Below are 25321 nucleotides of genomic sequence, written 5' to 3'. Positions count from 1 at the left end.
CAACAGTCTTAGGCAAGGAGACATTTAAGTCACACTGCTACCCAGACCCACTCAATTACTACAATGACAACAACACTTCTCCAATATTGAAAGTTATTTCCTATATGCACTTTTTCAGATAGCCAGAAAACTTTTCAGAGAGTCAAGCTCAGCTGCAAATATAACCATCAATATACTGCAATTATCTAGTAACATTCATATCCTCCTTTATTTGTAAGAATGTTTCAATGTTCTTATATTTATATATGAAAAATCAGGATGATCACTTCCATTTACAATTAAATTTTCAGTAAAAATACTCAAAAAAAATTACTGAGAAAATTACATAGAAAAAAAGAATTGTGGTACCTTAAAGAGAATATTTAATTAAGTTATAATTTTTCAAAAGGTAAAAAAAAAAAAAAAAAAAAGCTACCTTTTTTGATGCCTTGGAATTTCTTAGCTAAACTTTCAGAAAAAGAAATAAAGGAATAAAAAATAAATGAGTTCTTCAGGCTAAAAAAAATATGCTGTGACCTATTAAAATCTAAAGGAAAATTTTCTAAGAGTTTATGACAAATAAAAAATTTTTCTATTAGAGTCTAAGTAACATTTTGAAAGCTAAAACCTGAATTTTTATCCTAGTACTTGAATAAATCATGGTAACTAAAAATTAATTTACTTAGGATACAGTGAGACAGATGCTTAGAACACAATGCACAGCTAAGATATTTCTTTTCCTTTTCTTTTTTTTTGAGACGGAGTTCTGCTCTTGTTGCCCAGGCTGGAGTGCAATGGCACGATCTCGGCTCACTGCAACCTCTGCCTCCTGGGTTCAAGTGATTCTCCTGTCTCAGCCTCCGGAGTAGCTGGGATTACAGGCGTCTGTCACCACACCCAGCTATTTTTTGTATTTTTGGCAGAGACAGGGTTTCACCATGTTGGCCAGGCTGGTCTCAAACTCCTGACCTCAGGTGATCCACCCTTCTTGGGGCCTCCCAAAGTGCTGGGATTACAGGCATGAACCACCACACCTGGCCTAAAACATTTTCTTTAAATGAAAAAAACATATGGAGAAAACATAAAACAGCTTTCACTATAGATGGTGCCATTTTGGTTTTGTTTTACCTTCAACCATGAGCATGGGCTCCCTGCCTCCACCGTGGGCCAGCATCTCCTTGCGATAGCGCTCCCCAGCAGCCCTGGGGAAGAGAGGAACTGTTAAGACACCTGCTTGCGCAGCCTCCATTCACACTGGTTTTGACTCACAAGACAAGTCCTGACTCACACTGACATCATATTCATAAAAGCTGCCACCATGTGACAATTCGGCCATTATTTTCTTGCTTCTAAAAATCAAATTCTGGCTTTTAAATTGTTCTAAAATAAATCAGGTGTGATATATTCCCTGTAAGAGGATAACTATACTTTTGGCTCTCTGCTTTGTTAACAAGAGACCTCACTTTATAAAAATAATTACTTTATGTATTAATCAATAGCTGTCCCCAGCCTTTTTGGCACCAGGGACTGGTTTTGTGAAAGACAGTTTTTCCACAGACCAGGGTTGATGGGGGAGGGATGGTTTCAGGATGATTTAAGAACATTCCATTTATGGTGTACTTTATTACCACATTATACATTGGAATATATAGTGGAATAAGTATACAGCTCACCATAATGTAGAATCAGTGGGAGCCCTGAGCTTGTTTTTCTACAACTAGATGGTACCATCCAGGGTTGATGGGAGACAGTGACAGATCATCAGGCCTTAGATTCTCATAGGGAGTGCCCATCCCAGATCCTTGTGAGGGAATCATAAGGATCACATGTGCAGTTCACAGTAGGGTTCCTGCGCCTATGAGAATCTAACGCTGCCACTGATCCAACAGGAGATGGCGCTCAGGCGGCAGAGTGATGGGGAACGGCTGCAAATACAGATGATGCTTCACTCGCTCACCCACCCACCACACCTCCTGCTGTGTGGCCCAGTTCCCAGGGCCAGTCTGTGGCCTGGGGATTGGGGACTCCTGTTATAGAATAAGTAAAATATTATATTTTATTCTCTATAAAAATAGTTTTAGGATTATTTTAAATGAGGCTTGAAATTATACCATTAAGAAATAATTTGTGATGGCACCTAATAAAGAAGAGAAAAAGAACATTCTAAAATAAGAGTGAAGGAAGAGAAGCCGGCAGGAAAAGGTTAATTACACCAGAAGACCTTGACTGAGGATAACAATTAACAGACCAGCAAGCTCCATTGGAGTGTGCTGGTGGTAAAGGCACAGTGGGGGCTGCCCTGTTCCCGTCTTCTGGTACTCTGTGTCACCTGGATATGCCCACCTGACAGCTTTCCACAAGGAACACTGTTTATGACAACATGTGAAGGTAGGTTTGGAATAATTTTTGTAGACATAAATCCTCCAAACTAATGGGACCTGGAAACAAGTTATTTAGTACTACTCTTTTGTATTTTATGAAAAATGCAATTTCTTTAACATACATGATGACACACTATGATGAGGCAAGTGAAATAAATTTTGATATTGTTTCCATTTGAGAAGCTCTGGAGCCTCTTTACCTCTGGGTCATTTTGTGAACATGATCTTTAATCAGACTTTTTGATAGCATTACAGTATCAAAAACATGCTGACATCAAACACTAGCCCTGGGCACATCCTGAAGTGAGTGCTAAACAAAGTAGGAAGCCTGGACTGAGGTGGAGCCTCCCCTCAGGGCAGGGGTGGCTGAGGGGCCCTGCCTGACTCCTGGCCTGGGGTGCTCCGAGGCCCTTCTCAGCCATGGGATATAGTGCACTGACCCTAAATCCAATCCCTCCCCACAGACCTCCAGCTCCTGGCTTGCCTCAGCTCTGCAATGCCTGGCTTGCTGATGTAGGCTCCAGCCTGGTTATTTTTCAGGAGTGAGATCAAAAAGAAGACTTTGATAGAGATTAGAAATTTTCTAGTCCAGTGAGCATTTTTACTAGCTTACTTTAATATGCCCATAAAAGTATGGCAACTCCATGTCTAGGCAAGAATGTACACATAAACAAGATATAAATATTTAGAAACGTATATATTTTATAGTATGTGCTTTTCTAGTAAAGTGTACTTCAAACAAGATGATATTTTGCCTATTTTACAGAAATCTACAGTAAAACGTTATAATCCCTGAAACTGATTTACTGATGTCAAGTTTGGCTAAAGATCCTTTAAAAATAAAATCTGAAAAGCAGACCAAATGTCTACAGTCTGCAAAGGGCAGAAGACAAAATACATGTGAGTACCAAGCTGCAAAATATTTAAAAATTCTATGACATCACATTCAGGCTCAAATAATTTGAAACGAATGTGATTATTAACTGCTGAGAAAAATCCAAGTCTATGTCAAATTGTATGAAAGACAGACGGTGAGGCAGAGGTGGGAGGGAGAAGAAACCAGGAATGAGAAGACCTAGATTACAGTCTTAGTCCAGTTTTTAATGGTGAAGTCTGAACAAACTGTTTTCTCTGAGCCTCAGTTTTCTCTTATAGAAACTGCTGGTTTCTGCCAAGACTGCGGTGAATACTACGGGAAAACTCTAGGACACTCTAAAAACCAAGATAAAGCTGTAAAAATAACACTCATCAGCCAAAGCTCCCTGAAAAGAATTTGGAGATGTAGTTATTTGTGTGGTGAGAAGATAAATGCTGTAAACAACTCTGACACCAGATTATAATTACTGGTTTTCTTTCAAAGAAAGCGCCTTCTAAGGAATCACAGGACCCAAACTTGACAACCTCTTGGTTCCTATTGTTATAGGAAGTCCTGTTAGGAGGATCAGGAGGCCAAATCAGGGAGCAAAGAGGAGATCTCCTACATCTCTCCAGCCAGCATGGGATCCCCCGCATCTCCCCAGACGGCAGGGGATCCCTCGCACCCTTCACCCAGCACAGGACCCCACACACCTCTCCAGACAGCACGGGATCCCCTATACCCCTCCAGAGAACACGGGATCCCCCACATCCCCCCAGACAGCATGGGATCCCTCACACCCTCCCCAGACAGCACGGGATCCCCCACATCCCCCCAGACAGCACGGTATCCCCCACACCCCCCAGACAGCACGGGATCCCTCACACCCTCCCCAGACAGCACGGGATCCCCCACATCCCCCCAGACAGCACGGGATCCCCCACACCCCCCAGACAGCACGGGATGCCCTGAATCCCCCAGCCACAGCACAGAATCCCTCGCACCCTCCAGGAAGCAAGGCATCTCCTGTACCTCTCCACCCGATGCAAGTGTAACCACTACCTGGCCTTTAGGAAGAGACTGGGAAAGCAGGACTACTGATCCTAGGCACCCCTACTTCCTCCCTACATGCCCCTAGCCTCTCCAGTGCCTTGTTCTCCCTCCATTCTGTGGAAAGGGGTGGGCGTCCTGTATCACGTGGTGAGGTCAGAAAAGCCAAGAAACCCCACAGGAGCGGCATGGGCTGCTCCACATAGCACAGGAGCCCTCACACAAGGGTTCCCTCAGGCACCACAGGGCCATCTCCACACAGTGGCTGCAGGGCAGGGGGATGTCCAGGGTCACCATCAGCTGCAGGAAGCAGGAGCAAGCTTGGGTGAGAAGGGCCAAGCGGGATGAGGCTGTTTGCGGAGCCTGCCACTTCCTGCCAGGCTTGGCTGTGTTCTGTGGGCTGCGGTTCTCCGAGCCCAGCTTCAGATGTAATGGAGTGGGGAATTACTGTGGTCCGAGGCGGGCACATTTTAGAATTTACCCCCTTCTTACCTGTTGAAAGGATCCTGCAGAAAGCACTCCTTCCACACCATGGAGGCGACCGCTCTGGACATGAGGTAAGAGTAGTATTTAGCGCCATACCCCACGAGGTGGCTGAATCGCAGCTGCCAGGCCTGCCAAGAACAGAGACACAGCATGGGACACAAGTCAGTTTCCACTTGGAGAGTATCACATGTGAGAACACAGTGGAGACACAGAGAGACCCGTCAATGTTTTCATCTGCATTTTACCCTAGAAGGCTATGTCACCTATGATATCACTATTTTCATATTTTATATACTGTTATGGGCTGAAGTGTGTCTCCTCAAAATTCACATGTTGAAACCCAAAGCCATACCTCAGAATGTGACTCATTAGGAGGCAGGGCCTCCAAAGAAGTGATTAAGTAAAAGTGAAGCTCTTAGACTGGGCCCTCGCCCAATCTCACTGGTGTCTTGGAAGAGGAGGAAAGCTGGATGCCAGGGTGCGGGCACCGAGGAAAGGTTGTCTCCAGGCCAATGGGGCCTTGGGAGAAGCCAGACCTGCTGACACCTTGGTCTGGACTTCCAGCCTCCAGAACAGTGGGAAGTAAATTTCTACTGTTTAAGCCACATAGGCTCTGGTATTTTGTGAAGGCAGCCCTAGCACACTAAGACATACACAAAGAAAATTTTGTATCACATAAATATAATCAGATAGGTGTATATGTTTTGCTCCAAATATATGGTTAATCTTCTTCATTAAGTGAGTTTAATTACACTGATTATAATACATTGTATTTCACATGACTATCTAGAAAAATAGTAAAGTCAGGAGTTTACTTATTTTTAATAATTTAGGTAGTTCAGAGTTGTACTCTGCAATGATTCTCTGTTGCATGAACTGCTTTTCATGAACTCGTTTTTGTAACATAAAAACCTTCCATGTTTTTACCATAACTACATTTTACGACGAAGCAAAAAGTCACAGAGGAGAAGAAAAATGGGACAGAATTTAAAAATCATAACTAGATAAAGAGGGGTAGTCTGGAAATGCATTCTTTTTTGTTTTTAGAAGAGACAAACGCTAAGAACCAAAGATAACCACCAGCAACTTGCCTCCCAGTGAACAAACTGTCTGTGGTCCCTCCTCTGAGCTCCTTCCACTTATTTTCTAATCATAAGACAGGAGAAGCAGACACCTAATTGTTTTCTACAAGTTCATCGCTCTGGGATTCAGTTCTGTGACAGAAACGTAGAGAAGACAGCCTAGAGACGGTGGCAGGAGTGCCAGTGGTGGAGCCGGGTGGACGTGCACATCTGTTCTGACCTGCTCAGAATGCCTGGTCATCAACATTGGAGGAGGGGATTTGGGGTCTGGCACACACAGAGAGAGCATCCATTCTACCTAAGGACAATGATGTAGTTATGATAGGAAAGGCCACATGGATTTTCATGGAAGGACACTGTTCCACTGGAAACTTCTTTTCCTAGGAATACTGCTCTTTCTCTGTTGCTAAAGTGGAAAACATCTCCATTCCGACCCATCTGCAAGGGCAGGGCTACGCAAGCACAGCACATGAGCTTGCAATGGCGCGTCTGCTGTAACGTCACCCCAGCCAAAGCTGGGACTACGAAAACTGCCCTCAAAGGCTACACTTAGGACTTTAACATTTTTACTTTTCTGAAACAAATCTGACATGGCAATCATTCACTTTCTTCTGTCTTTATCTGACATAAACATTTCTTTTAAAAAATAGAAGCTTGGGCCGGGCACAGTGGCTCACGCCTGTAAACCCAGCACATCAGGAGGCTGAGGCAGCTGGGTCACTTGAGGCCAAGAATTCGAGACCAGACTGGCTAACATGGTGAAACCCTGTCTCTACTAAAAATACAAAAATTAGCCAGGCATGGCAGCACATGTCTGTAATCTCAGCTACTCGGGAGGTTGAAGCAGGCGAATTGCTTGAACCCAGGAGGTGGAGGTTGTAGTGAGCCAAGATCGCATCACTACACTCCAGCCTGGGTGACAGAGCAAGCATCTGTTTCAAAAAAAAAATAATTAAAAAATAAATAAACAAACAACTTTTTTAAAAAGCTTAACTTTTTTTAACCATGATAACAACACTCTAACGAATCTGTTAACTCCCCAGAAAATAAAGAATAAATAAAATATAATCCTTGTTACAACTCTATAAACTAGGCAAGTGAATTCTAGTTAACATATCGAGCAAGAAACATTTTTTAAAATATGGTTACTTCATCACAGGAACGTGGCAGCATACTCCCTGTATTCACTACACAGTGGCTTAAAAGACGCATGGCAATGCTAGTGACTCTCCGGTTGTGTCCAATTCTCCAAGACAGCTAGTGTGCCTGGGCTCAGCAAGGGCTCTGTCCTAAGGAAGGTGTGCAGGAGCACTGCACGCAGATGCGGACATGGGGCCAGCACCTCCGAGGCACCGTGCACCTCCACATCCGCTCTCCTCTTTCTGTAAGAAGACACAACTGGAAGTCAGGTGGGCGCCTTGTGAGTGGTGTCCTGAAGGAATGATCCACGCCCCTTCCTTCTTGGGGATGCAGCCAGTCAGAAGTGTGGGTCTGTAACGGGGACGGCCACCTCCTGCACTGGGCTGGGGCACTTGCACAGCTATTGTTTTGGGTCTCTCTCACAGCAGCTAGACCTATATCCTACCTCACAAGATACCCCAACTCCAGGCCCAAGTGCCACCCCCACAGAGTACCATGAAAACACAACCAACAGTGGGGCTGAGGCTGCTGGAGGTGCAACAGATGCATGCCCTTGGTGGAGCTGTGCCCTGGTGGGAGGAGCTGGACACTCAAAATGTGGCCTGCACAGTCTTTTGCCAGCAAGGTCCCTCCAGCATAGTGAAGGGCAGAGAAAGGAAGACATGGAATTTTCATCCTGTTAAGACGCAAGTGGTATTTAAACAAAAGCAAAGAGCCTAGGACCATCTATGAATTAAATTCCAGTGTAACAAACTTTGAATAACTACATTTTTACTCAAAAGGCTTTTAGAATTCATTTACAACAGATACACAGTTCCATGTACTCTGTCTTATTTAAAAGGGGTATTTGTCAGTTTTTCTGTTATGCTGGAATCCTAATCTACTAAGTGATGAGAACTCATGGACCACTGGTAGCCTTTCTCGTATGAAGCAGTTTGGATGCAAGGATATCTTCTGTAATGGATAACAGCCTGCTGTTTTAATCTGACACTGCACCAAGATACGAGCACTTGTACTACTGATGATAAGCGTCTCTCAGGCTGGACGCCCCGGAATTTGTAGCATACAGTTAAGGGGCTTTGTCTTTGAAACATTTTCTTCACGGTGATTTGCCAGAACGAGTTTAGCAGCCTTTGCAGTACAGAGCAGAGTTTAATTCTGTTTAGATTCCAGCTGAATACGGCTTTGTTTTACTTTGAAAGCAGGCCCACTTCAATAGTGGCATTTGATCTGAGCTAAGAAATGTCTTAAGTTCCCTGGTTTCATCAGCTCGTAACTGAGTTCCCACATCCCACATAAACAGAGTTATAAAAATAAGACCTTTCAGAACGGTAGAAAGAGACATCAGGATTTGTGCACGCACCATTTCCTGGACAGTCAGGGTCCGCCTTATCCTGACCCCCTGTCTTCTGGTACACACATGCCCCGCTGTGTCTTGCTCTTTAATTACAGGTTTGGGTTCAGGACTACACCGCAAGACATGCTAAATAAATTATCTCCACCTGACACCTTTCATCATAGGTTTCCAAGTCTACGGCTGACTAAGACCTACAATTCTACTGTTGTTTGAACACAATTGCTGAATTCCTGCTAATTCAACCTAATATTAAGTCCTTATTACCGTTTCACTCATTCATCTGGAATAATAAAATATAGCATTTCATCTTAAGCTCTGGAATTATATCCTCTTCCTTTTAAATTGAAGTCTTCTTCTTCCTAAGGGATGGATAAAAGCTTTCACACTTCCTTCGATGTTTAACATGTGGATCTGATTTCAAAAGCAAACCATGAAACATCTTTGTAGTTATCCTTTTATTATGGTGAGAGACATAGATTTTCAAATCCCATTGCTATCCCAAGGCATGCCTATTTAAACTTTCCTTGAGTTAGATAATCTCAGCGTCCCATACGAAAGACAAAACTTGGAGCCAGCGAAGCAGCCTGTCGAGAAACCCATGGATATGGTCACTTGCTTTAGAACTCCAGAGAATGGAAGACTCTTTGATCATTTTTACTTGCCTATAGCCCTTCTCTAATGCCACGATTTTCCAGGACCAGAAATGGAAAGGTAGCAATGGGCCACTTTATTTTCAGTTTCAAACACAGAAGAGGGGCTAGTGCAGAGCAAGCACTCATTAACTGTGTGCTAGATACGGAATAACGGAACTAACCATTTCTCGTAATTATACTCTTCTTAAATTTTTTTAGAGACAAGGTTTCACTCTGTGACTCAGGCTGGAGCGCAGTGGCATGAGCATGTCTCACTGTAACCTGGAGCTCCTGGGCTCAAGCAGCCTCCCACCTCAGCCTCCTGAGCAGCTGGGACCACAGGTATGCACCACCATGCTTGGCTAATTTTTAAAATTTTTTTGTAGAGATGAGGGTTGTTTCCCAGCCTAGTTTTGAACTCTTGGCCTCTAGTGATCTGCTTACCTTGGCCTCGTAAAGTGCTGGGATTACAGGTGTCAGCCACTGTGCTCAGCCAACTATACTCTTAAATAGTATACCATTTCTTCATGTCCAGCTATACATGTAGATATGCATTTAGCTAAAATTTATTTTAAAATGATTTTATCACTGGAACATTATACAGCTGACTCTTGAACAACACAAGTGGATCCACTTATACGTGGATTTCTTTCAATGAATACAGTCGAATACATATTGGCAGACTCTGCATCCACACCCAAACACCGGTGGGAAATACAGTGGGGATGTGAAACCTGCATCTATGGAGGGCCGAATGTTCCTATCTGCAGGTTCCACAGGGCCAATCACAGGACTTGAACATGCTCAGATTTTGGTATCCATGGTCAGGGGGTGGATCCTAGAACCAATTCCCACAGATACTGAGGGACGCTCTACAGTAGTCCTCCCAACTCAAGTGAAATGGTCATAGCAGTTTTCCTATCCACAGTTCCAGTTACCTGTGGTCAACTCCAGTCCAAAAATAGAAAGGTGTACTATAATTACATATTGTGAGAGAGGGAGACACCACATTCATAAAACTTTTATTACAGTATATAAGTTGTCCTACCTTATTGCTGTTAATCTCTTACTGTGCCTAATTTATAAACGTCACTTTATCATAGGTATGTATGTATAGTATATATAGAGTTCAGTACTATCTGTAGCTTCAGGCATCCACCTGGGGTCTTGAAATATATCCCTTGAGAATAAGGGGGGGACCCTATAAGCCACGAGTATAGAAATGCAGCCTATCACTTTGACGTGTGTTGTAAACTTCCTAAGGGCATGGCCGACATACTGTGCCCACGTCTGGACTTACTGCAGCACTGGAAGCACAGTGGGAACTCAATAGCAATCTGGTGAATGAATGGATGGACAGATGGACACCATGGGATTCTTTCACAATGACACTCAATGTTACCGACAACTGGACACCTGACTGAGATGCAGAGCCCAGGAATAATAATTCTGGTTTATAAGATTGGTGTATTGGGTTGTACTACAAGTGCAATTTCATATAAGTAATTTATTTTTGACTAGGGAAGTGAGTGGTATTAGATTAAGAATGGTAGCAAAATATATTAAATATACTGACTGTATACCAATGATGACGTGACGCTGTCCGAGAGAGGACATTTCAAGGCCACCACACAACCACCATCCAAAAAGGCCTCTGACACGGAATAATCCTATTCAGTCCTTCAGAGGCCTCTGACATGGAATAATCCTATTCAGTATTTCAGAAGCATTTTTCTTCGCTGGATCCTTTTGAGCATTCTACCATATCTATTTTGCAGATAAGAAGACACTATGGTGTTAAAAACAAATTTGGATCTTAGGCTATAAATGGTTTTTAAAAACCGTTCTTTAACTACATTATTTGCTAGATGATGTGAGATTTCTCAGGCTGATTTTGGGACCACATCTCCAGGTCTGGACCATGTAGAGAGTCTGAGCAGGGCTTCCTAGAGTATGCTTTCTATCTCCTTCAAGCCTTAGAGACTCTAAAGAAACAATGGGCTAGTAATACTGCACGAGCTCATGTAATCTTGTCGTTCACACTTCCACCTGTTGTCATCAGGTAACAAGGCGGGAACAAGCAAGTTCCTGAGCTTGTCTTCATAGAAAGACCATTCTGAGTTCTCACATTCTCTGTGTATAATATCACTGGTCTGCTAAATAAGATACATTAAACACTCCAGAAGTGTTTAATGATTTAACCACAAAGTAGAGCAAAGAACATATTCTCCTATTGGCCTCTCACTCACGTCCATGCTCGCTCGCTCTCTCTCACTCACTCTCTCTCTCTCTTTCAATGTGTGTGCATGTTCCATGCATCACTGGGGACCAGTGCTTCTAAACGATAAAAAGTACCTACTGACAGTTTACCAAAACCCACGAAACAACAATGCCCAACAGACAGGTGTTCTCGATTTGGAATAGAAAGTGTTGTTAAGTGAAACAGTTACTGTGGTGGACACACTCTCACAAGGCCCCCATGATCTGTCCTCCTGATGGTCATATCTTTTTGGAATCTCCTCCCTTAAATATAGACAGAAGCTGCTCCTTGCTCCCAACCAACCAAATATGGCAGTGGTTTTGGTTGTCACTCCCATGAATACATCATGTTATCCAAGATGTCTCCATCTTGCTAGCAAGCTCGCTCTAGAAACACTCCTTGGTAGCTAGAGGAAGAAGGTGACCCTGTCGGGAAAGCCCACGGTCAGAGGTCTGGGGGAGGACCCTGGAAGCTGGGGGGCCCTCTGGGACCTGTGGGTAGCCTATAGCCAGCTGGTAAGAAGCCTGTCCTCAGTGCTATAACCGTAGGAAATGAATTATGCCAGTAACCTGGGGGATGCAGCCAAGCCGCCAGATGAGACTGCAGCCCTGCCAACACCTTGCCTGCAGCCTTGCGTGACCCCCAGGCATAGGAACAGCTATACTGTGTTGACTCCTGATCCAAAGCAACTGTGAGATAGGCACTGTTTTAAGCCACTACATTAGTAGAAATTTGTTATACAGCAATTGAAAACTAATACCAATATCTATTTCTTAAAATGAGAGTTATGTTAAAATCCTATTTTGAGAATAAACTCCTGAAAATATAGAAGGTGTATAAAGATATACCTTGTGTCTTTGTCGAAGTCTCACGCTGTCACCCAGGCTGGAGTGCAGTGGCGCGATCTTGGCTCACTGCAACCCCCACCTCCCAGGTTCAAGCGATTCTCCTGCCTCAGCCTCCCAGGTAGCTGGGACTACAGGCACATGCCACCGTGCCCAGCTAATTTTTTGTATTTTTAGTAGAGACGGGGTTTCACTATGTTGCCCAGGCTAGTCTTGAACTCCTGACCTCGTGATCCGCCTGCATCGGCTTCCCAAAGTGCTGGGATTACAGGCGTGGCCACCACGCCTTTGTAAATATTTCTTTTTGTAAATATTACCCTTTGTAAATATTTCTTAATTTTTTTGTAAATATTTTAACAGCTTATATTTTATAAATAGACTTGAAAAGAATGATTTGCCAAGGCTAATGGCAGGGAGTAGTAAGTGTCCCTTCCTTCATTTTCCCCTTTTTTCCTTTTAGAAACAGAATCACACCCTTTTCCTGCTAAGTGTGAACAGGGCTCTCGACTGCTCTGGCAGTGACTGCGTCTCCCAGACACCCCGAGGCATGTGGCTGTGTGACTACATTCTTGAAAACGGCTGCGAGTAAAGGTGATGTGTGCAGCTGGGTTCTGCAAAAGGAAGCTACTCGCCCTCCTTGTCCTCTTTCCCCTTTCCTGCTAGCTTTGAAAAGGTGAAGACTGGAATCACCACCTTGGACTCAAAGGTGGACACCACATGTTGATGAAGCGACCAGCTCACTGGTTCTATCTGCTGGCTTGATAGGCAAGGGGAGGCCAAGTTTACACCCGGCTCGATTTCACATCACTGACACCAAAACTGATGTCTATGCCAGGTTCATGTGTGTATGTATGACACCTGTAATTTTTAACTTTGTTTCTACCGTGTCTGCTAAAATACATATCAAAACACACCACAGAGCTATTTTTACAGCTGAAAAGAAAGTTCTTACAAAAGCTATGATAAGTAAATGCTATAGTTTAAAATGTTGACCAGGTGCAGTGGCTCATGTCTGTAATCCCAGAACTCTGGGAGGCCAAGGAGGACAGATTGCTTGAGCCCAGGAATTTGAAACCAGCATGGGCAACATGGTGATAACCCATCTCTACCAAAAACACAAAAACAAAACAAAAACAACCCAAACATCAGCTAGGCGTGGTAGCCCACCTATAGTCCCAGCTACTCGGGAGGCTGACGTAAGAAGGATCACCTGAGCCTGGGAGCAGAGGCTGCAGTGAGCTGAGATCGCACCAATATACTACAGCCTGGGTGACAGAGTGAGACTCTCTCAAAAACAAAACAAAAAACAAAACAAAACAAAACAAAACCCCACACAAAGTCGTATGGCAGGTGTAATGTTAACGACACACAAAATATTAACTAGGAGCACACCTCTTCAGTATGCTAACTTCAACTGTCAATGTAATTTATATGTAACATTAAAAAACCCCTGGAAATACAGGATTGTGTCTATCAAAAGCAAATCTATTAGCAGAGCAGGGATGTAACTGACTCAGATGGAAATACATTTATTAGATGAGACACAGAAAGGTAACATGGATCTAATTAAGACAAATGAAAAACAAAAACCACAGAACAGGAACTAACAAATGCTTGCTCTTTTTCTTCCCGGTCAAAACTCCTTAACATTGCCTTTTCTCTCTCCTCTAACATCTGCTGAGAAAATGGAAGATTGCCCGTCATTCTAAAGGAACCCGTGCTAACACTGGGAAAGTGTCAGAGAAGTAACACAGAAAATAAGGATGTCCACGGTCAGGAGAGTCAGACCAGGACAGCAACACGGCCTCCGCAGGAACAGGTACTGTGTCTGAACCGCGATCAGGCAGCTCTGGGAGTCAATGAAACCCCTGAGGCACACGACAAGAAGGGCTCTGTTTTTGTTTCCATGATAATCATAAGCCCTTAACTAAAGGAGGCGTGTCTGCATAGGATCAGAGAAAAAATCCATGAAAGGAAAAATGGAAAAGGACATGAGTGCCCTTTGTAGACCATGAGAATTTCTCTCCAGGCATAGAGCACAACAAAGAGTGATGCAGAAGGGACAGTAACTTCTCAATGGGAAGGAGTCCAAGGGCAGGTGCATCATCCACAGACTGCACACAGGTGTGCAAGGGAGCAGGTGTGTGGGGGGAGGGCTATAACCGGGCTTTGTGGGCAGAGGCTCCATTCCTTTAGGGGCTCATGCCTTTAGAGCCCAAGTCTCCGCCGGCCATGGGGAATCAGGCAGCCTCTACCCTGTTAGGTAAAGCTGCAATACAAAATGCAGAGGGACAAATGGGACAATTTGATGTCACATAGGGCTGCTATGGTCCCTTCCAAAACTCATGTTGAAACTTTATCCCCAAAGTGGCAGTACTGAGACATGGGGCCTTTAGGAGGTGACTGGATCATGAGAGTCCTGCCTTCATAAACGGATTACCATGGGAGTGGGACTGGTGGGTTTATAAGAAGAGGAAGAGAGACCTGAGTAGCCCGTGAGCACACTCAGCACCCTCGCCAGGTGAGGCCCTGTCCCCCCTCGGGACTCTGCAGAGTCCCCACCAGCAGGAAGGCTCTCAACAGACGCAGCTCCTCAACCTTGGATTTCCATGTCTCCACTACTGTAAAAAATAAACTCCTTCTCTATGTAAATCACCCAGTTTCAGGTATTCTGTAATAAGCAACAGAAAATAGGCTAGGACAGGGGCCTACTGACTTCTTTCATTAAACAGGCAAGCGGAACCCTGGAATGGCTTCCTCAGACCCTGTCCTGCTTAGATTTCAGTTCCTGTCACTCTCCCGTTGCTCGCTGTGCTCCAGACATGCCGCTGACTTGCTGGTCCAACAGCCTCCGGGTAAGCTCCTGATCCTAGCTCTCCTCTCTGCCTCAGACGCTCTTCCCCCAGGTGGATCCATATGGCTCATTCTCACTTTCCTCAATGTCTTTTCAGATTACGCTTCTTTAACAAGACCTTCTCTGATGATTAAAAAAGGGGAGCGGGTCAGGGTGCTGCCTCACTTAGTCCCAATTCCAGGCGCAATTGGAACAACTGGTTTCACGGCGGTTACCCTGGCCCCAGGCAGCTGGGACTCCAGTATCGAAGGCTGTGCAGATGAACTCCCACTCCACGCCCTCTTGCTCAGTCAAGGCCTAACTCCCCTGCCTGCGGCCTCAGCCTCCCCCAGGTGCTCTCTGGTGTGGCTGATCTCCTGCAATCAGGCTGGAGTCCTCACCTTCACAGCCACTCGCCCCCTACCAGAGACCACCACTGCCCCCTCCCCATTAATCTAATCAGCCCGCACCTGGGATTATTTTAGTGGGAAGATTTATTGAAGAGGGAGTAGGACACACGAGTTTATTATTTTCTAATGAGTTTGTATTGTGCCTTTAAAGTCTTCATAGGGAAAACTGGAGAGGCTGTCCTAACTTCACCTCAGCATTGGCCCTGGCAGCAAGGACCTGCCCTGTGTCTTGTGCATGCTCTCCACCCTTTCCTCCGTACCTCTGCATGGCACACAGCCACTAGACACAGACTTGAAATCATCCACCTTTCCACACCTCACTGAACTCACAACTGGCCAGCACTGGACAGAGAGGACCCTGCCCTCGTGGCCGCACAGTCACTGGAGGGGACAGACAGTAAATCCGGGATGACCGGATAGTCACACTGCAGCAAGTGTCATGGGAATGCAGGCTCTGCACTTACAGGCTGCACTGCCAACACCAGATCCCAAAACCACCCTGACTGTGGCCACACCCACCTCCTAGGGCTGCAGCATGGGCTACAGGAGAGAAGGGAAGGGAAAAGTGTGCACCGTGCTGGTCCTCGGGATGGTCCAGTTTGTCAGCCACTAACAGAATCACTTACAAACAGGGCGGACATCAGACACCTCTTTGTATCAGTGACTAGCATGGTGTCTTCAATAAATACTTACACAAATAATGATAGAAGGAGTAAGAAGAGTAGACATAAATGACTGTAATTTGGAAACAATTTACATCTGTAAGTTCAAATTCTTTTTCTATAATTAACCAGTTTCAATAATCGCTAAATTAGAAAGATACCAACAAATAGGTAACATGTAACTAATTTAGTGACTACACACACACACACACACACACACACACACACACACACACAGGTCTGCATTTCTCAAGTGACAAAACAAAATTAAAATAATACTGCTATTAGCTTCTCATAAGCTTAGGCCAAGGTGTATGTGTGATATTGAAGAATGCATGCCTCCTATACAGACTCTTCTCTAACAGTCATGTTTCATCGGAAACCCGTCCAATGTGGTGTGTGCACAGCCACACCCTCATTTCAGTGTCTCTTACCTATTAACCCTTACCTAATACCTCTAAATGGCTCACTCAACTTCCTTGATTTGAATAACTGCAGCTCCCCAAACTTACTTTCTCATTTTAATGGTGAAAAATCCCCCTAAGATCCTATTAGAAAGTACATCCTATTAACTTTCCTTTCCATTGCCTGAGAGGTAAAAAGCCAGACATGTGCAATTAGGAGGTGTGTCTTACTGAGGATCATGCTCCTGGTAAGATGAAACTGAATTAATAAAGACAATAAACACAAGCTCACCTCGAGGAATCCATAACAGCTGCCCCCCCGCCCGCCCCCCACTTCCCATGTAAGGCATTCCAGAGCTTAGTAACTGCACATTCTAAAGGACAGCCCAGGGCTCATGACAGTATGTCATTTGCAGCTCGTGTTACTACGTGTATTTTGTTCAGAATAACTGATAGAAAGAAAGACTGTGACTGAGCCACCGAAATGACTAAGGCAGCCTGCATTCTATCAACATGTGATCAATCCTCCCTGGTTGTCTCATCTGAAGAATTTCCAAAATTCCTGATGCAACAGTTCTTAGCAATTTTTGTTTGTTTGTTTGTTTTACAAAAAAGAAACTGCTACAGTTGTGGCTGAAATATATGGAAAACTTGGGTAATGCCAAACAGTACATATTATGGAAATTTAAAAAACAGATAAAAACATTCAACACCATTAGTTAAAAGTAGTATTCGCTATAAATAATGCTGCTGCACTGAAGTATTCTTACAATTATTAGTATAAAAATAGAATCAATTAGCATTACTTTAAAATGCTGTAATAATACTATAGGTATTTTATATATAGAAGCTCTAGAAGAATAGTTGGCTTTCTTCTCACAGCTCGTAAGTTTGAAGGTTTGAGGTGTAACGCTGAAAGGATGTGTGGTGAGTGACAACTTGCTGAAGGCTGAGGTGAGCTGATGGCCTCGTATTTCCTTCTAGATCCACAGGTTACAATGTTAGATCTAATCCCTCAGAACACTAGCCAGAACACCCTTCCCAGGAAAGCCGGTCTCTAACTTCTATGGCAATTCAGTCTCCCCCTTCCCGGGAAGGAAGGGAGGCACTGAGTGTGGCCATCACAGCCCTTCCCTGCTCTAAGACAGTGACTCTTCTTTGAAAAATTGAGATAAACGTCACACACCATATAATTCACTCTTTTCAAGTGTACACCTCAATGGTTTTCAGTATATTCACAAAATTGTGCAACCATCATCACTAACTCCAGCACATTTTCCTCACTCCCAAGAGAAACCCTGGGCCCACTCGCTGTCCCTCTCCATTCCTCCTTCCTTCAGCTCCTGGCAACCACTAATCTCTGTGGATTTACCTGTTCTGGACATTTCACATAAATGGAATCACACAACAGAGGTGTTTTGTGTCTAGTTTGTCACACCGAGCATAATGTTTTCAAGGTCTATCCATGTTGCAGCAATACTTCATTTCTCTTCATAACTAATTTTCCATTGTGTGGATATAGCGCTTTTGAGTATCCAGTCATCTATTGGGTGGTTTCCACTTTTTGACTATCATGAATAATGTTGTTATGTACATTCGTGCATACATTTTTGGGTGGGCATATGTTTTCAGTTCTATTGGGTTAAAGTTCCCTACCACCTGGCAGTGGAATTGCTGGGCCATCTGGTAACTCTGCTTAACTTTTTGAGGAGCTATGAGACTGTTTCCCAGAGCTGCTGTGCCCTTTTACATTCTCACCACAATGGTTCCAATGTCTCCACATCCACACCAACACTTGCTACTGCCCGTCTTTTATCATACCCATCCCAGCGGGAATGAAGTAGTCTCACACTGTGGTTTTCATTTGCATATCCCTCATTAATGATGCTGAATATCTTTTCGTGTGCTACTTGGTCATTTTAATATCTTTCTTGGAGAAATATCTCTTCAAACCCTTTGCTCACTTTAAAATGGGTTGTTTTATTAAAGATTAAACTCTGATCAGATACATATTCTCCCATTCTGTGGGTTGTTATTTCACTTTCATGGTAGTGTTCTTTGGATACAAATTTGAACTCCTTAAAATTAAAAAATTTGTACCCATTAAAATTTTAAAAATTCTTCCGTTTCTTTGGTTGTTTATGCTTTAGGTGATGTATCTAAGAAGGCATCGCCTAATCCAAAGTCACAAATATGTATGTAAACCTATGTTTTCTTCTAGGAATATTCCAGTTTTAACTCTTAAATTTAGGTCTCTGATCTATTTTGAGTTAATTTTTCTATATAGTACAAGGTAGGAGTCCAATTTCATTCTTTTGCATGTGGAGATCCAGTTTTCCCAGCATCATTCTTTGAAAGGACAATTCTTTCCTCAGTTGTCAACTGAAGATAAAACTATGTGGTTTTTGTTTTGTTTTGTTTTGTTTCTGGAATCTCAGTTGTATTCCACGAACCTGTATGTTTATCCTTATGCCAGCGCCACTCAGTCCTGATTACTGTAGCTCCATAGTAACTGCTTCAACTGGGAAGTGTGAGCCCTCTAGCTTTGTTCCTTTTCAAGATTGTTTTGGCTATTCTGGGTCTCCCACATTTCCACGAGACATTTTATGATTAGATTTGTCATTTTCTGCAAAAAAGGCAGCTGAAGTTTTGAGAGATTGTGTTAAATCCGCAGGCCAGTTTGGGGTGTACTGCCATCTTTAACAAGAGTAAGTCTTACAATCCATGAACATGAGACATCTTTCCATTTATTTAGGTCTTCTTTCTTTCGATAATATTTTATAGTTTTTACTTTACAAGTCTTCAATTTCTTTTGCTAAATTTATTCCGAAGTATTTTACTCTTCCAGATGCTATTGTAAATCAAGTGGTCTTCTTAATTTAATTTTTAGGTTGTTTATTGCTAGAATACAGAAAAACAATTTTTGCATGTTGATCTCATATCCTGCAACCTTGATGAACTGGTTTATCAGTTTTTTGTTTTTGTTTTTGTTTTTGAGATGGAGTTTTGCTCTTGTTGCCCAGGCTGAAGTGCAATGGGATGATCTTGGCTCACTGTGGCCTCCGCCTCCCAGGTTCAAGCAATTCTCCTGCCTCAGCCTCCCTAGTAGCTAGGATTACAGGTGCACACCACCATGCCCAGCTAATTTTTTGTATTTTTAGTAGAGACAGGGTTTTGCCATGTTGACCAGCTGGTCTTGAACTCCTGACCTCCACTGATTCACCTGCCTTGGCCTCCCAAAATGCTGGGATTACAAGCATGAGTCACTGTGCCCAGTCTATCAAGTTGTGTGTGTGTGTGTGTGTGTGTATTCCTTAGGATTTTCTATATACAAGATCATGCATGTCATCTGCAAAGAGAGAGAATTTTATTTCTTCCTTGTAATATGAATGCTTTTAGTTTTTTTCTTGACAAATTCCTATGGTGAAAACCACCAGTATACCATTGAATAGAAGGGGCAATGGCAGACATTGCTGTCTTATTCCCATCTCAGGGGAAACCTTTCAGTCTTTCACCCTGAGTGTAATGTCAGCTGTGGGCTTTTTCTAGGTGCTCTTTTTCGGCTGAGGATCAGCATTGACTTGATTCCTTATCCTCAGTTACCACCAATCAATCCCGAAGTCTTGATAATTTTATCTCAATATATTCCTTGTAGCTTTTCCCTTCCATACTCATCCTCAATGCCCAGGTTTAGATCCTTATCACCGCTTGCCTAGATTGTAAGCCTTTTCGGGTACGTAGGGTCTATGTGCATATATATTCTTACTTACCAAAAAAAGTTACATTCATTAAAAAAAATCAGGATGCTGTGAAAAATGAACACAAGAACAGGCAGCAGCTACCAGAAATAAAAATATCCTTGCCAAAACAAAAACAAAAACCAAACCAAAAACAATGGGAAGAGTAGGAGGATAAAATCAAGGCAATCTCCAAGAATAAAGCAAAAACATAAGAAGAAGAGAAAAATCAAATGGAGGAGCTTCTGTTTCAGCAACATGATGGGTTTGCTATTTCCAACAGTCCTCAACGAAACAACTAAATGCTGGATAAAATATTTAAAAGAATTTGTTTTGGTAAATATGTTGCTGAGAGAAGAATAAAATGTTATCAAAATGATGTAGATCATTCTAGCAGATTAAAAAATAGATGGTTTTAAGTATATGGTCAGAGTCACTATATTTTTCTATTTGTTTTCAGCTATTTCTTGGATAGATTGTTTTCTCCCTGCCTTCAATCTCTGTACCCCCATTCCATCATCCATACTGGAACCTTAACTTTTTGCCTGCAGCTTATATCTGCTCATGTCGCTTCTCCGCCTACAAACTTCAAACCTCTAAGGCCTTCTATTCCCTCCCCAGTCATATACAGGCCTCTGAGCAGACACAAAGGACTCTTCATGACTTAATCCCAGTCTGATAGTCAACCCCCAAACAACAGCCCCTCCCTTCTGTTCCAAGTTCCCTATCATCAAGCAACCAGGACTAACATATTCTCTAACCACTTTCTGCCATACCTTACTTGTTCCTTACTCCCTTCTCCCTACTGTGACTTAAGCTAGGTTAAAAATCTGAATCAGAAGCAACTAAGCCCAGATTAACGGTCGATTTCTGACTCCATGAGGCAAAATTCAGCACTTCCCTATTTACAGTAGTGTTCTCACAGCACTGCATTGTATCATTTTTCACACTGTCTTGTACATGTATATCATCCTGAAAGATGTCATTCAAATGAATTAACACACATAAGGAGAAGTGGTGGTAGATTAAATAAAAGTTGTAGTTTTAATGTTCTAAATAATTTAGTTCTAAAACATCTTTATCAGAAAAAGGTTTTATGGTTGACTTGGGAAAGAAAATAAAATAAGCAAAATCACTGGGCAGGGTAAGTTAACATAGAGATTTTTCAAACTGTGCACCATTATCTACTGGTGGTTTGTAAAATCTGTACAGTAGCCTGTGACCGCATTAAAAAAAAAAAAGATGGGACAGAAAATATGTAGTGTACCACACGCAGGGTGACTTTAGATCTGTGGCACTTCTGTTTCAGTTTCACTCCCACATGTATGCACACATACACACCTAAATGTACATACATATATTTGTATAATAGATCATAATGTAAAATGCATTTCTTACTGCAGGTTTGCCCAAAATGCTTAAAAGCCAGTGAGTAAACAGTTCAAGGACAGATTAAAAAATCAGTGCTACTCAAGTAAAAAGAGAAGTCAAGGATATAATAGGTGAAAATGCTTAAGATGGGTGATCTCATGGCATATTCTGACTTTACCCATGGGGCAAGTGGGCCATAAACACAGCAATGGCTGCTGTGGCTCTCAACGCTGAGCACTTTAAAGCATTTGTGTTTCTCTAGCATGGTAGCATCAGAATACAGGGCAAGTCCCAGTGATGTGCAAGTCTCTACTGATCTCACTTCTGTTGTTCCTGTCTTCACGATGCACTTAAAATCTGGTTATCATCTGAACAGAACACAAGGAGTCATAGGTTGTAGGTTAAACTTATAAACTAGTTTTTGCTAACCATTCTGAGATGTACCATCCTAGAAAATAAAAGACAGTACATTTTTGAAGTAATCATAATGAACAAATAGAGGATGTGAAAGTAATTCAGATTTCTGTGTTACAGTATTGTACCACGGTGAATTTCCTGGGTTTGAGGATGCACCATGGTTACGTAGGATGTTATCACTGGGGAAGCTGGGCGAAAAGTACTTTGCAACTTATGAATACAAACTGTTTCGAGATAAGAAGTCATTAAGAAATAAGATTATGGCCGGGCACGGTGGCTCACGCCTGGAATCCCAGCACTTTGGGAGGCCAAGGCGGGCGGATCACGAGGTCAGGAAATCGAGACTATCCTGGCTAACAGGGTGAAACCCCGTCTCTACTAAAAATACAAAAAATTAGCCGGGCGTGGTGCCGGGCGCCTGTGGTCCCAGCTACTCGGGAAGCTGAGGCAGGAGAATGACGTGAACCCGGGAGGCGGAGCTTGCAGTGAGCTGAGATCCGGCCACTGCACTCCAGCCTGGGAGACAGAGCGAAACCCCGTCTCAAAAAAAAAAATATATATATATATAAATAAATAAATACGTAAGATTACAGTGTTTTGTGAATTCCAAGTCCAACAGAGTAGTTTGAGATTGACTCCACCGCAGTGATCATGTTTATTACTCACTCCTGATGAGCTTGGAGCTGAATTATCTTATTTCAAATAAGCAAACTCCGCTGCACCTAGTGTTACTCTGCTTGCCTTCAATACTGCGCTTCTCTAAACTGGCTGTGGCAGCATATTATCCTGTAAAATATTTTAATGTATTTCTTTATTCATGTTCATTTAAATTAAATCAGAACGGAGTGTTCACCTTTTTCGAGGACACACTAAGTTTTAAGCGGGAAAAGGAGTTAGGAAAAGCGGTTCTGAAATAAACGTAAACTCGCATTTGATTTACAGGCGTCTCCTGCTTCCATTTAAAGGACTTAGCAGCATGAAAGGATTGTTTAGACGTACTTTGGCTTAAGTGGAAAAAAGTTATGGCTGCAATTGTATAAATCATTTCAAATACTGTTTGATTTTAGCTTTTAAGTGTCTGAGTTTTTCTAAATGTTCTGAGAAAGTCTGGTTCGCTTTTCACTCTCCATAAATCAGCAAGTATTTCAAAGCTTCCCCAAGACACAAAAAAATATACACATGTGAAAAGAATGATTGCATCATCACTAAGTTAGGAATTTGAAGATAATGTATGTTAAAGAAAGCAAATAACTGCTTTCTTTTATAATTATTAAATATATACATTACAAATCATGATGTGTGCAAGACACCAAGATAAACTATTCTAGCACATTAATAGTCACATATGGTCATGGAAGTTGGGGGCATGAATCACCATGACCGTGCTCAAGCAACTGGCTGTGTGTTATCATGGGGACTCCTGGTGGCCTGGCCAATGGCTAGCCTTGGGGAGCAGACACTCCCTCAAAACTCACTAATGAAAGAATGCTGAACACACAGATGCCCATTGATTCTAGTCTATTTTTCCTGCTTTGACACATCCTACATGCAACTGATTTTATTTACACATACCAGTTTTATCATATCAATTACCCTTTTTAAAAATTCCCCTTTCAAGCTCTACATTATTTTATTATATGACAATAATAATAATACAAGACATCTGTTTAGTGTTTACTGGGCACCAGGCATTGGGCTTAAATGCTTTGATCATACATTATTTCAGTCATAGCCCTGTGACTTCGACACCACCATCTTACAGATGAAGATCTCACACCTAGCTCACCTGATTCTATAGCACCACTCTCTACAGTATGCCTGAACTATTCATCATGTCTGATTAATCTCACCTTCCTCAGATAAACCACCTCTACTCATGTTGTAACTCCTCCATATAGAGCTTCAGCTTTGTACAACCTGTTTCCACACAAAACTTTCTCACTCCTGTCTTTGTAATTTGAATATGCCACTCTTTATCCTGGACTGTTCTCTTCTCTCTAGCACGCACATGGCACTCTTTCAAACCATAGGTCAAACCAGAAACATTCCAAATAAGGATGTTTGCCTTTTCTATTATTATTTAGTAACAGTTTGAAAGTTCAAGCCATTGAATCAGCTGAGGACAAACAAACGTATAGCTATCAGAAAGGGGCAGCAAAAATATTATTTACAAATGTCGTGAGCGATGCGTATCTAGAAAACCCCAAAACTGTGGCAGGTAAGTATCAAAAATAGAATGTGTTCATCAGAATTTCCAGCCACAAAAATCAACAAATGAAAACAAGTAACTTCTTTATGTATCAATGATAATCAGCTAGAAAAAGGTGGGAGGATCAACATCCCATTCACAGCAACAAAAAACCATAAAACAAATGCATTTAAAAAGGTGTATGAGGGACTTCTAAGAAGAACATTATAAATATATATGACACTATGCTAGCAATAGGCAGGTAAATTGAACAGTAAATATTTCATATTAAAAATCCATCAACAATCAATTAAAAACTCCACAAATGATTATCCAGCCTGGGCAAGGACACCTGAGATGGAAAGCTGAGAAACAAATCTTGTCGCACATAAAAACCTAGTATCTGATTAAAAAAAAATACCTTTTCAAATCAGTGGTGAAAAGATGAATTATAAGCATGTAGAGACACTAAATCTGGCAGTGACTCATGTCTGTAATCCTAGCACTTTGGGAGGCTAAGGCAAAAGGATCATTTAAGCCCAGGAGTTTGAAAACCAGACTGAGCAATACCGTGAGACCCTGTCTCTACAAAAAACAGTAATTAAAAAAACTAACCAGGCATGGTGGTACATACCTGCAGACCCAGCTACTCAGGAGGCTGAGGCTGGAGGACTGCTTGAACCCAGGATGTAAGGCTGCACTGAGCCATGACTGAGCCCCTGCATTCCAGCCTGGGCAACAGAGTGAGACCGTGTCTTAAAAAAGACAAGAAAAACTAAAGCTGGTTCCAAATGTCATACTTTACATCAAAATAAATTTACATAATTAAATATTTAATGTGAAAAAAATCATAAATACTAGAAGAAAATATGGGCAAAAATTTAAATAATCTTAGATAAGAAGTTCTCTTTAAGCATAATAGGAAACAGAAAAAGTCTAATAGATTAACTAACACTCTCAACAACATACAAGCAAAACAACAAAAATAAAATCTTTTCAATGTTAAAAGTCATAATAGAAGATGAAAGAGAAATAACAAAACAGGGGAAATATGTATATCAAGAAGGATAAGTAACATTTTCATAAAAATCAATAGCAAAAGAAAGATCAACATAAACATGGGAAAATAACAAAAATAGGCACTTCACTCCCCATATAGTTGGTAAAAAAAATAAGGAAAGACAGTGATTTTACTAGTAATACAAGAACTGCAAGAACAAATAAGTTAGCA

General features: G+C 42.2%; 1 protein-coding gene across 2 annotated transcripts in view; it reads right to left on the bottom strand.

Annotated features, from left to right (window-relative positions):
* Nucleotides 1-25321, bottom strand: part of MIPE (mitochondrial intermediate peptidase) — a 201873-nt gene that overhangs the window by 73377 nt on the left and 103175 nt on the right. For both annotated transcript variants that reach the window (XM_071081548.1, XM_011755703.2), the window contains exons 17-18: nucleotides 4759-4880; nucleotides 1108-1181 (exon numbers count right to left, since the gene is read on the bottom strand). In XM_071081548.1, the coding sequence (XP_070937649.1) occupies nucleotides 1108-1181; nucleotides 4759-4880 (196 nt within the window). The remainder of the gene's footprint in view (nucleotides 1-1107; nucleotides 1182-4758; nucleotides 4881-25321) is intronic.

Source organism: Macaca nemestrina, chromosome 16 (genome assembly GCF_043159975.1).
Source record: "Macaca nemestrina isolate mMacNem1 chromosome 16, mMacNem.hap1, whole genome shotgun sequence".
Lineage (NCBI taxonomy): Eukaryota > Metazoa > Chordata > Mammalia > Primates > Cercopithecidae > Macaca > Macaca nemestrina.
Note: the sequence above shows the minus strand (reverse complement) of the source record. Positions and strands in the feature narration are given on the sequence as shown.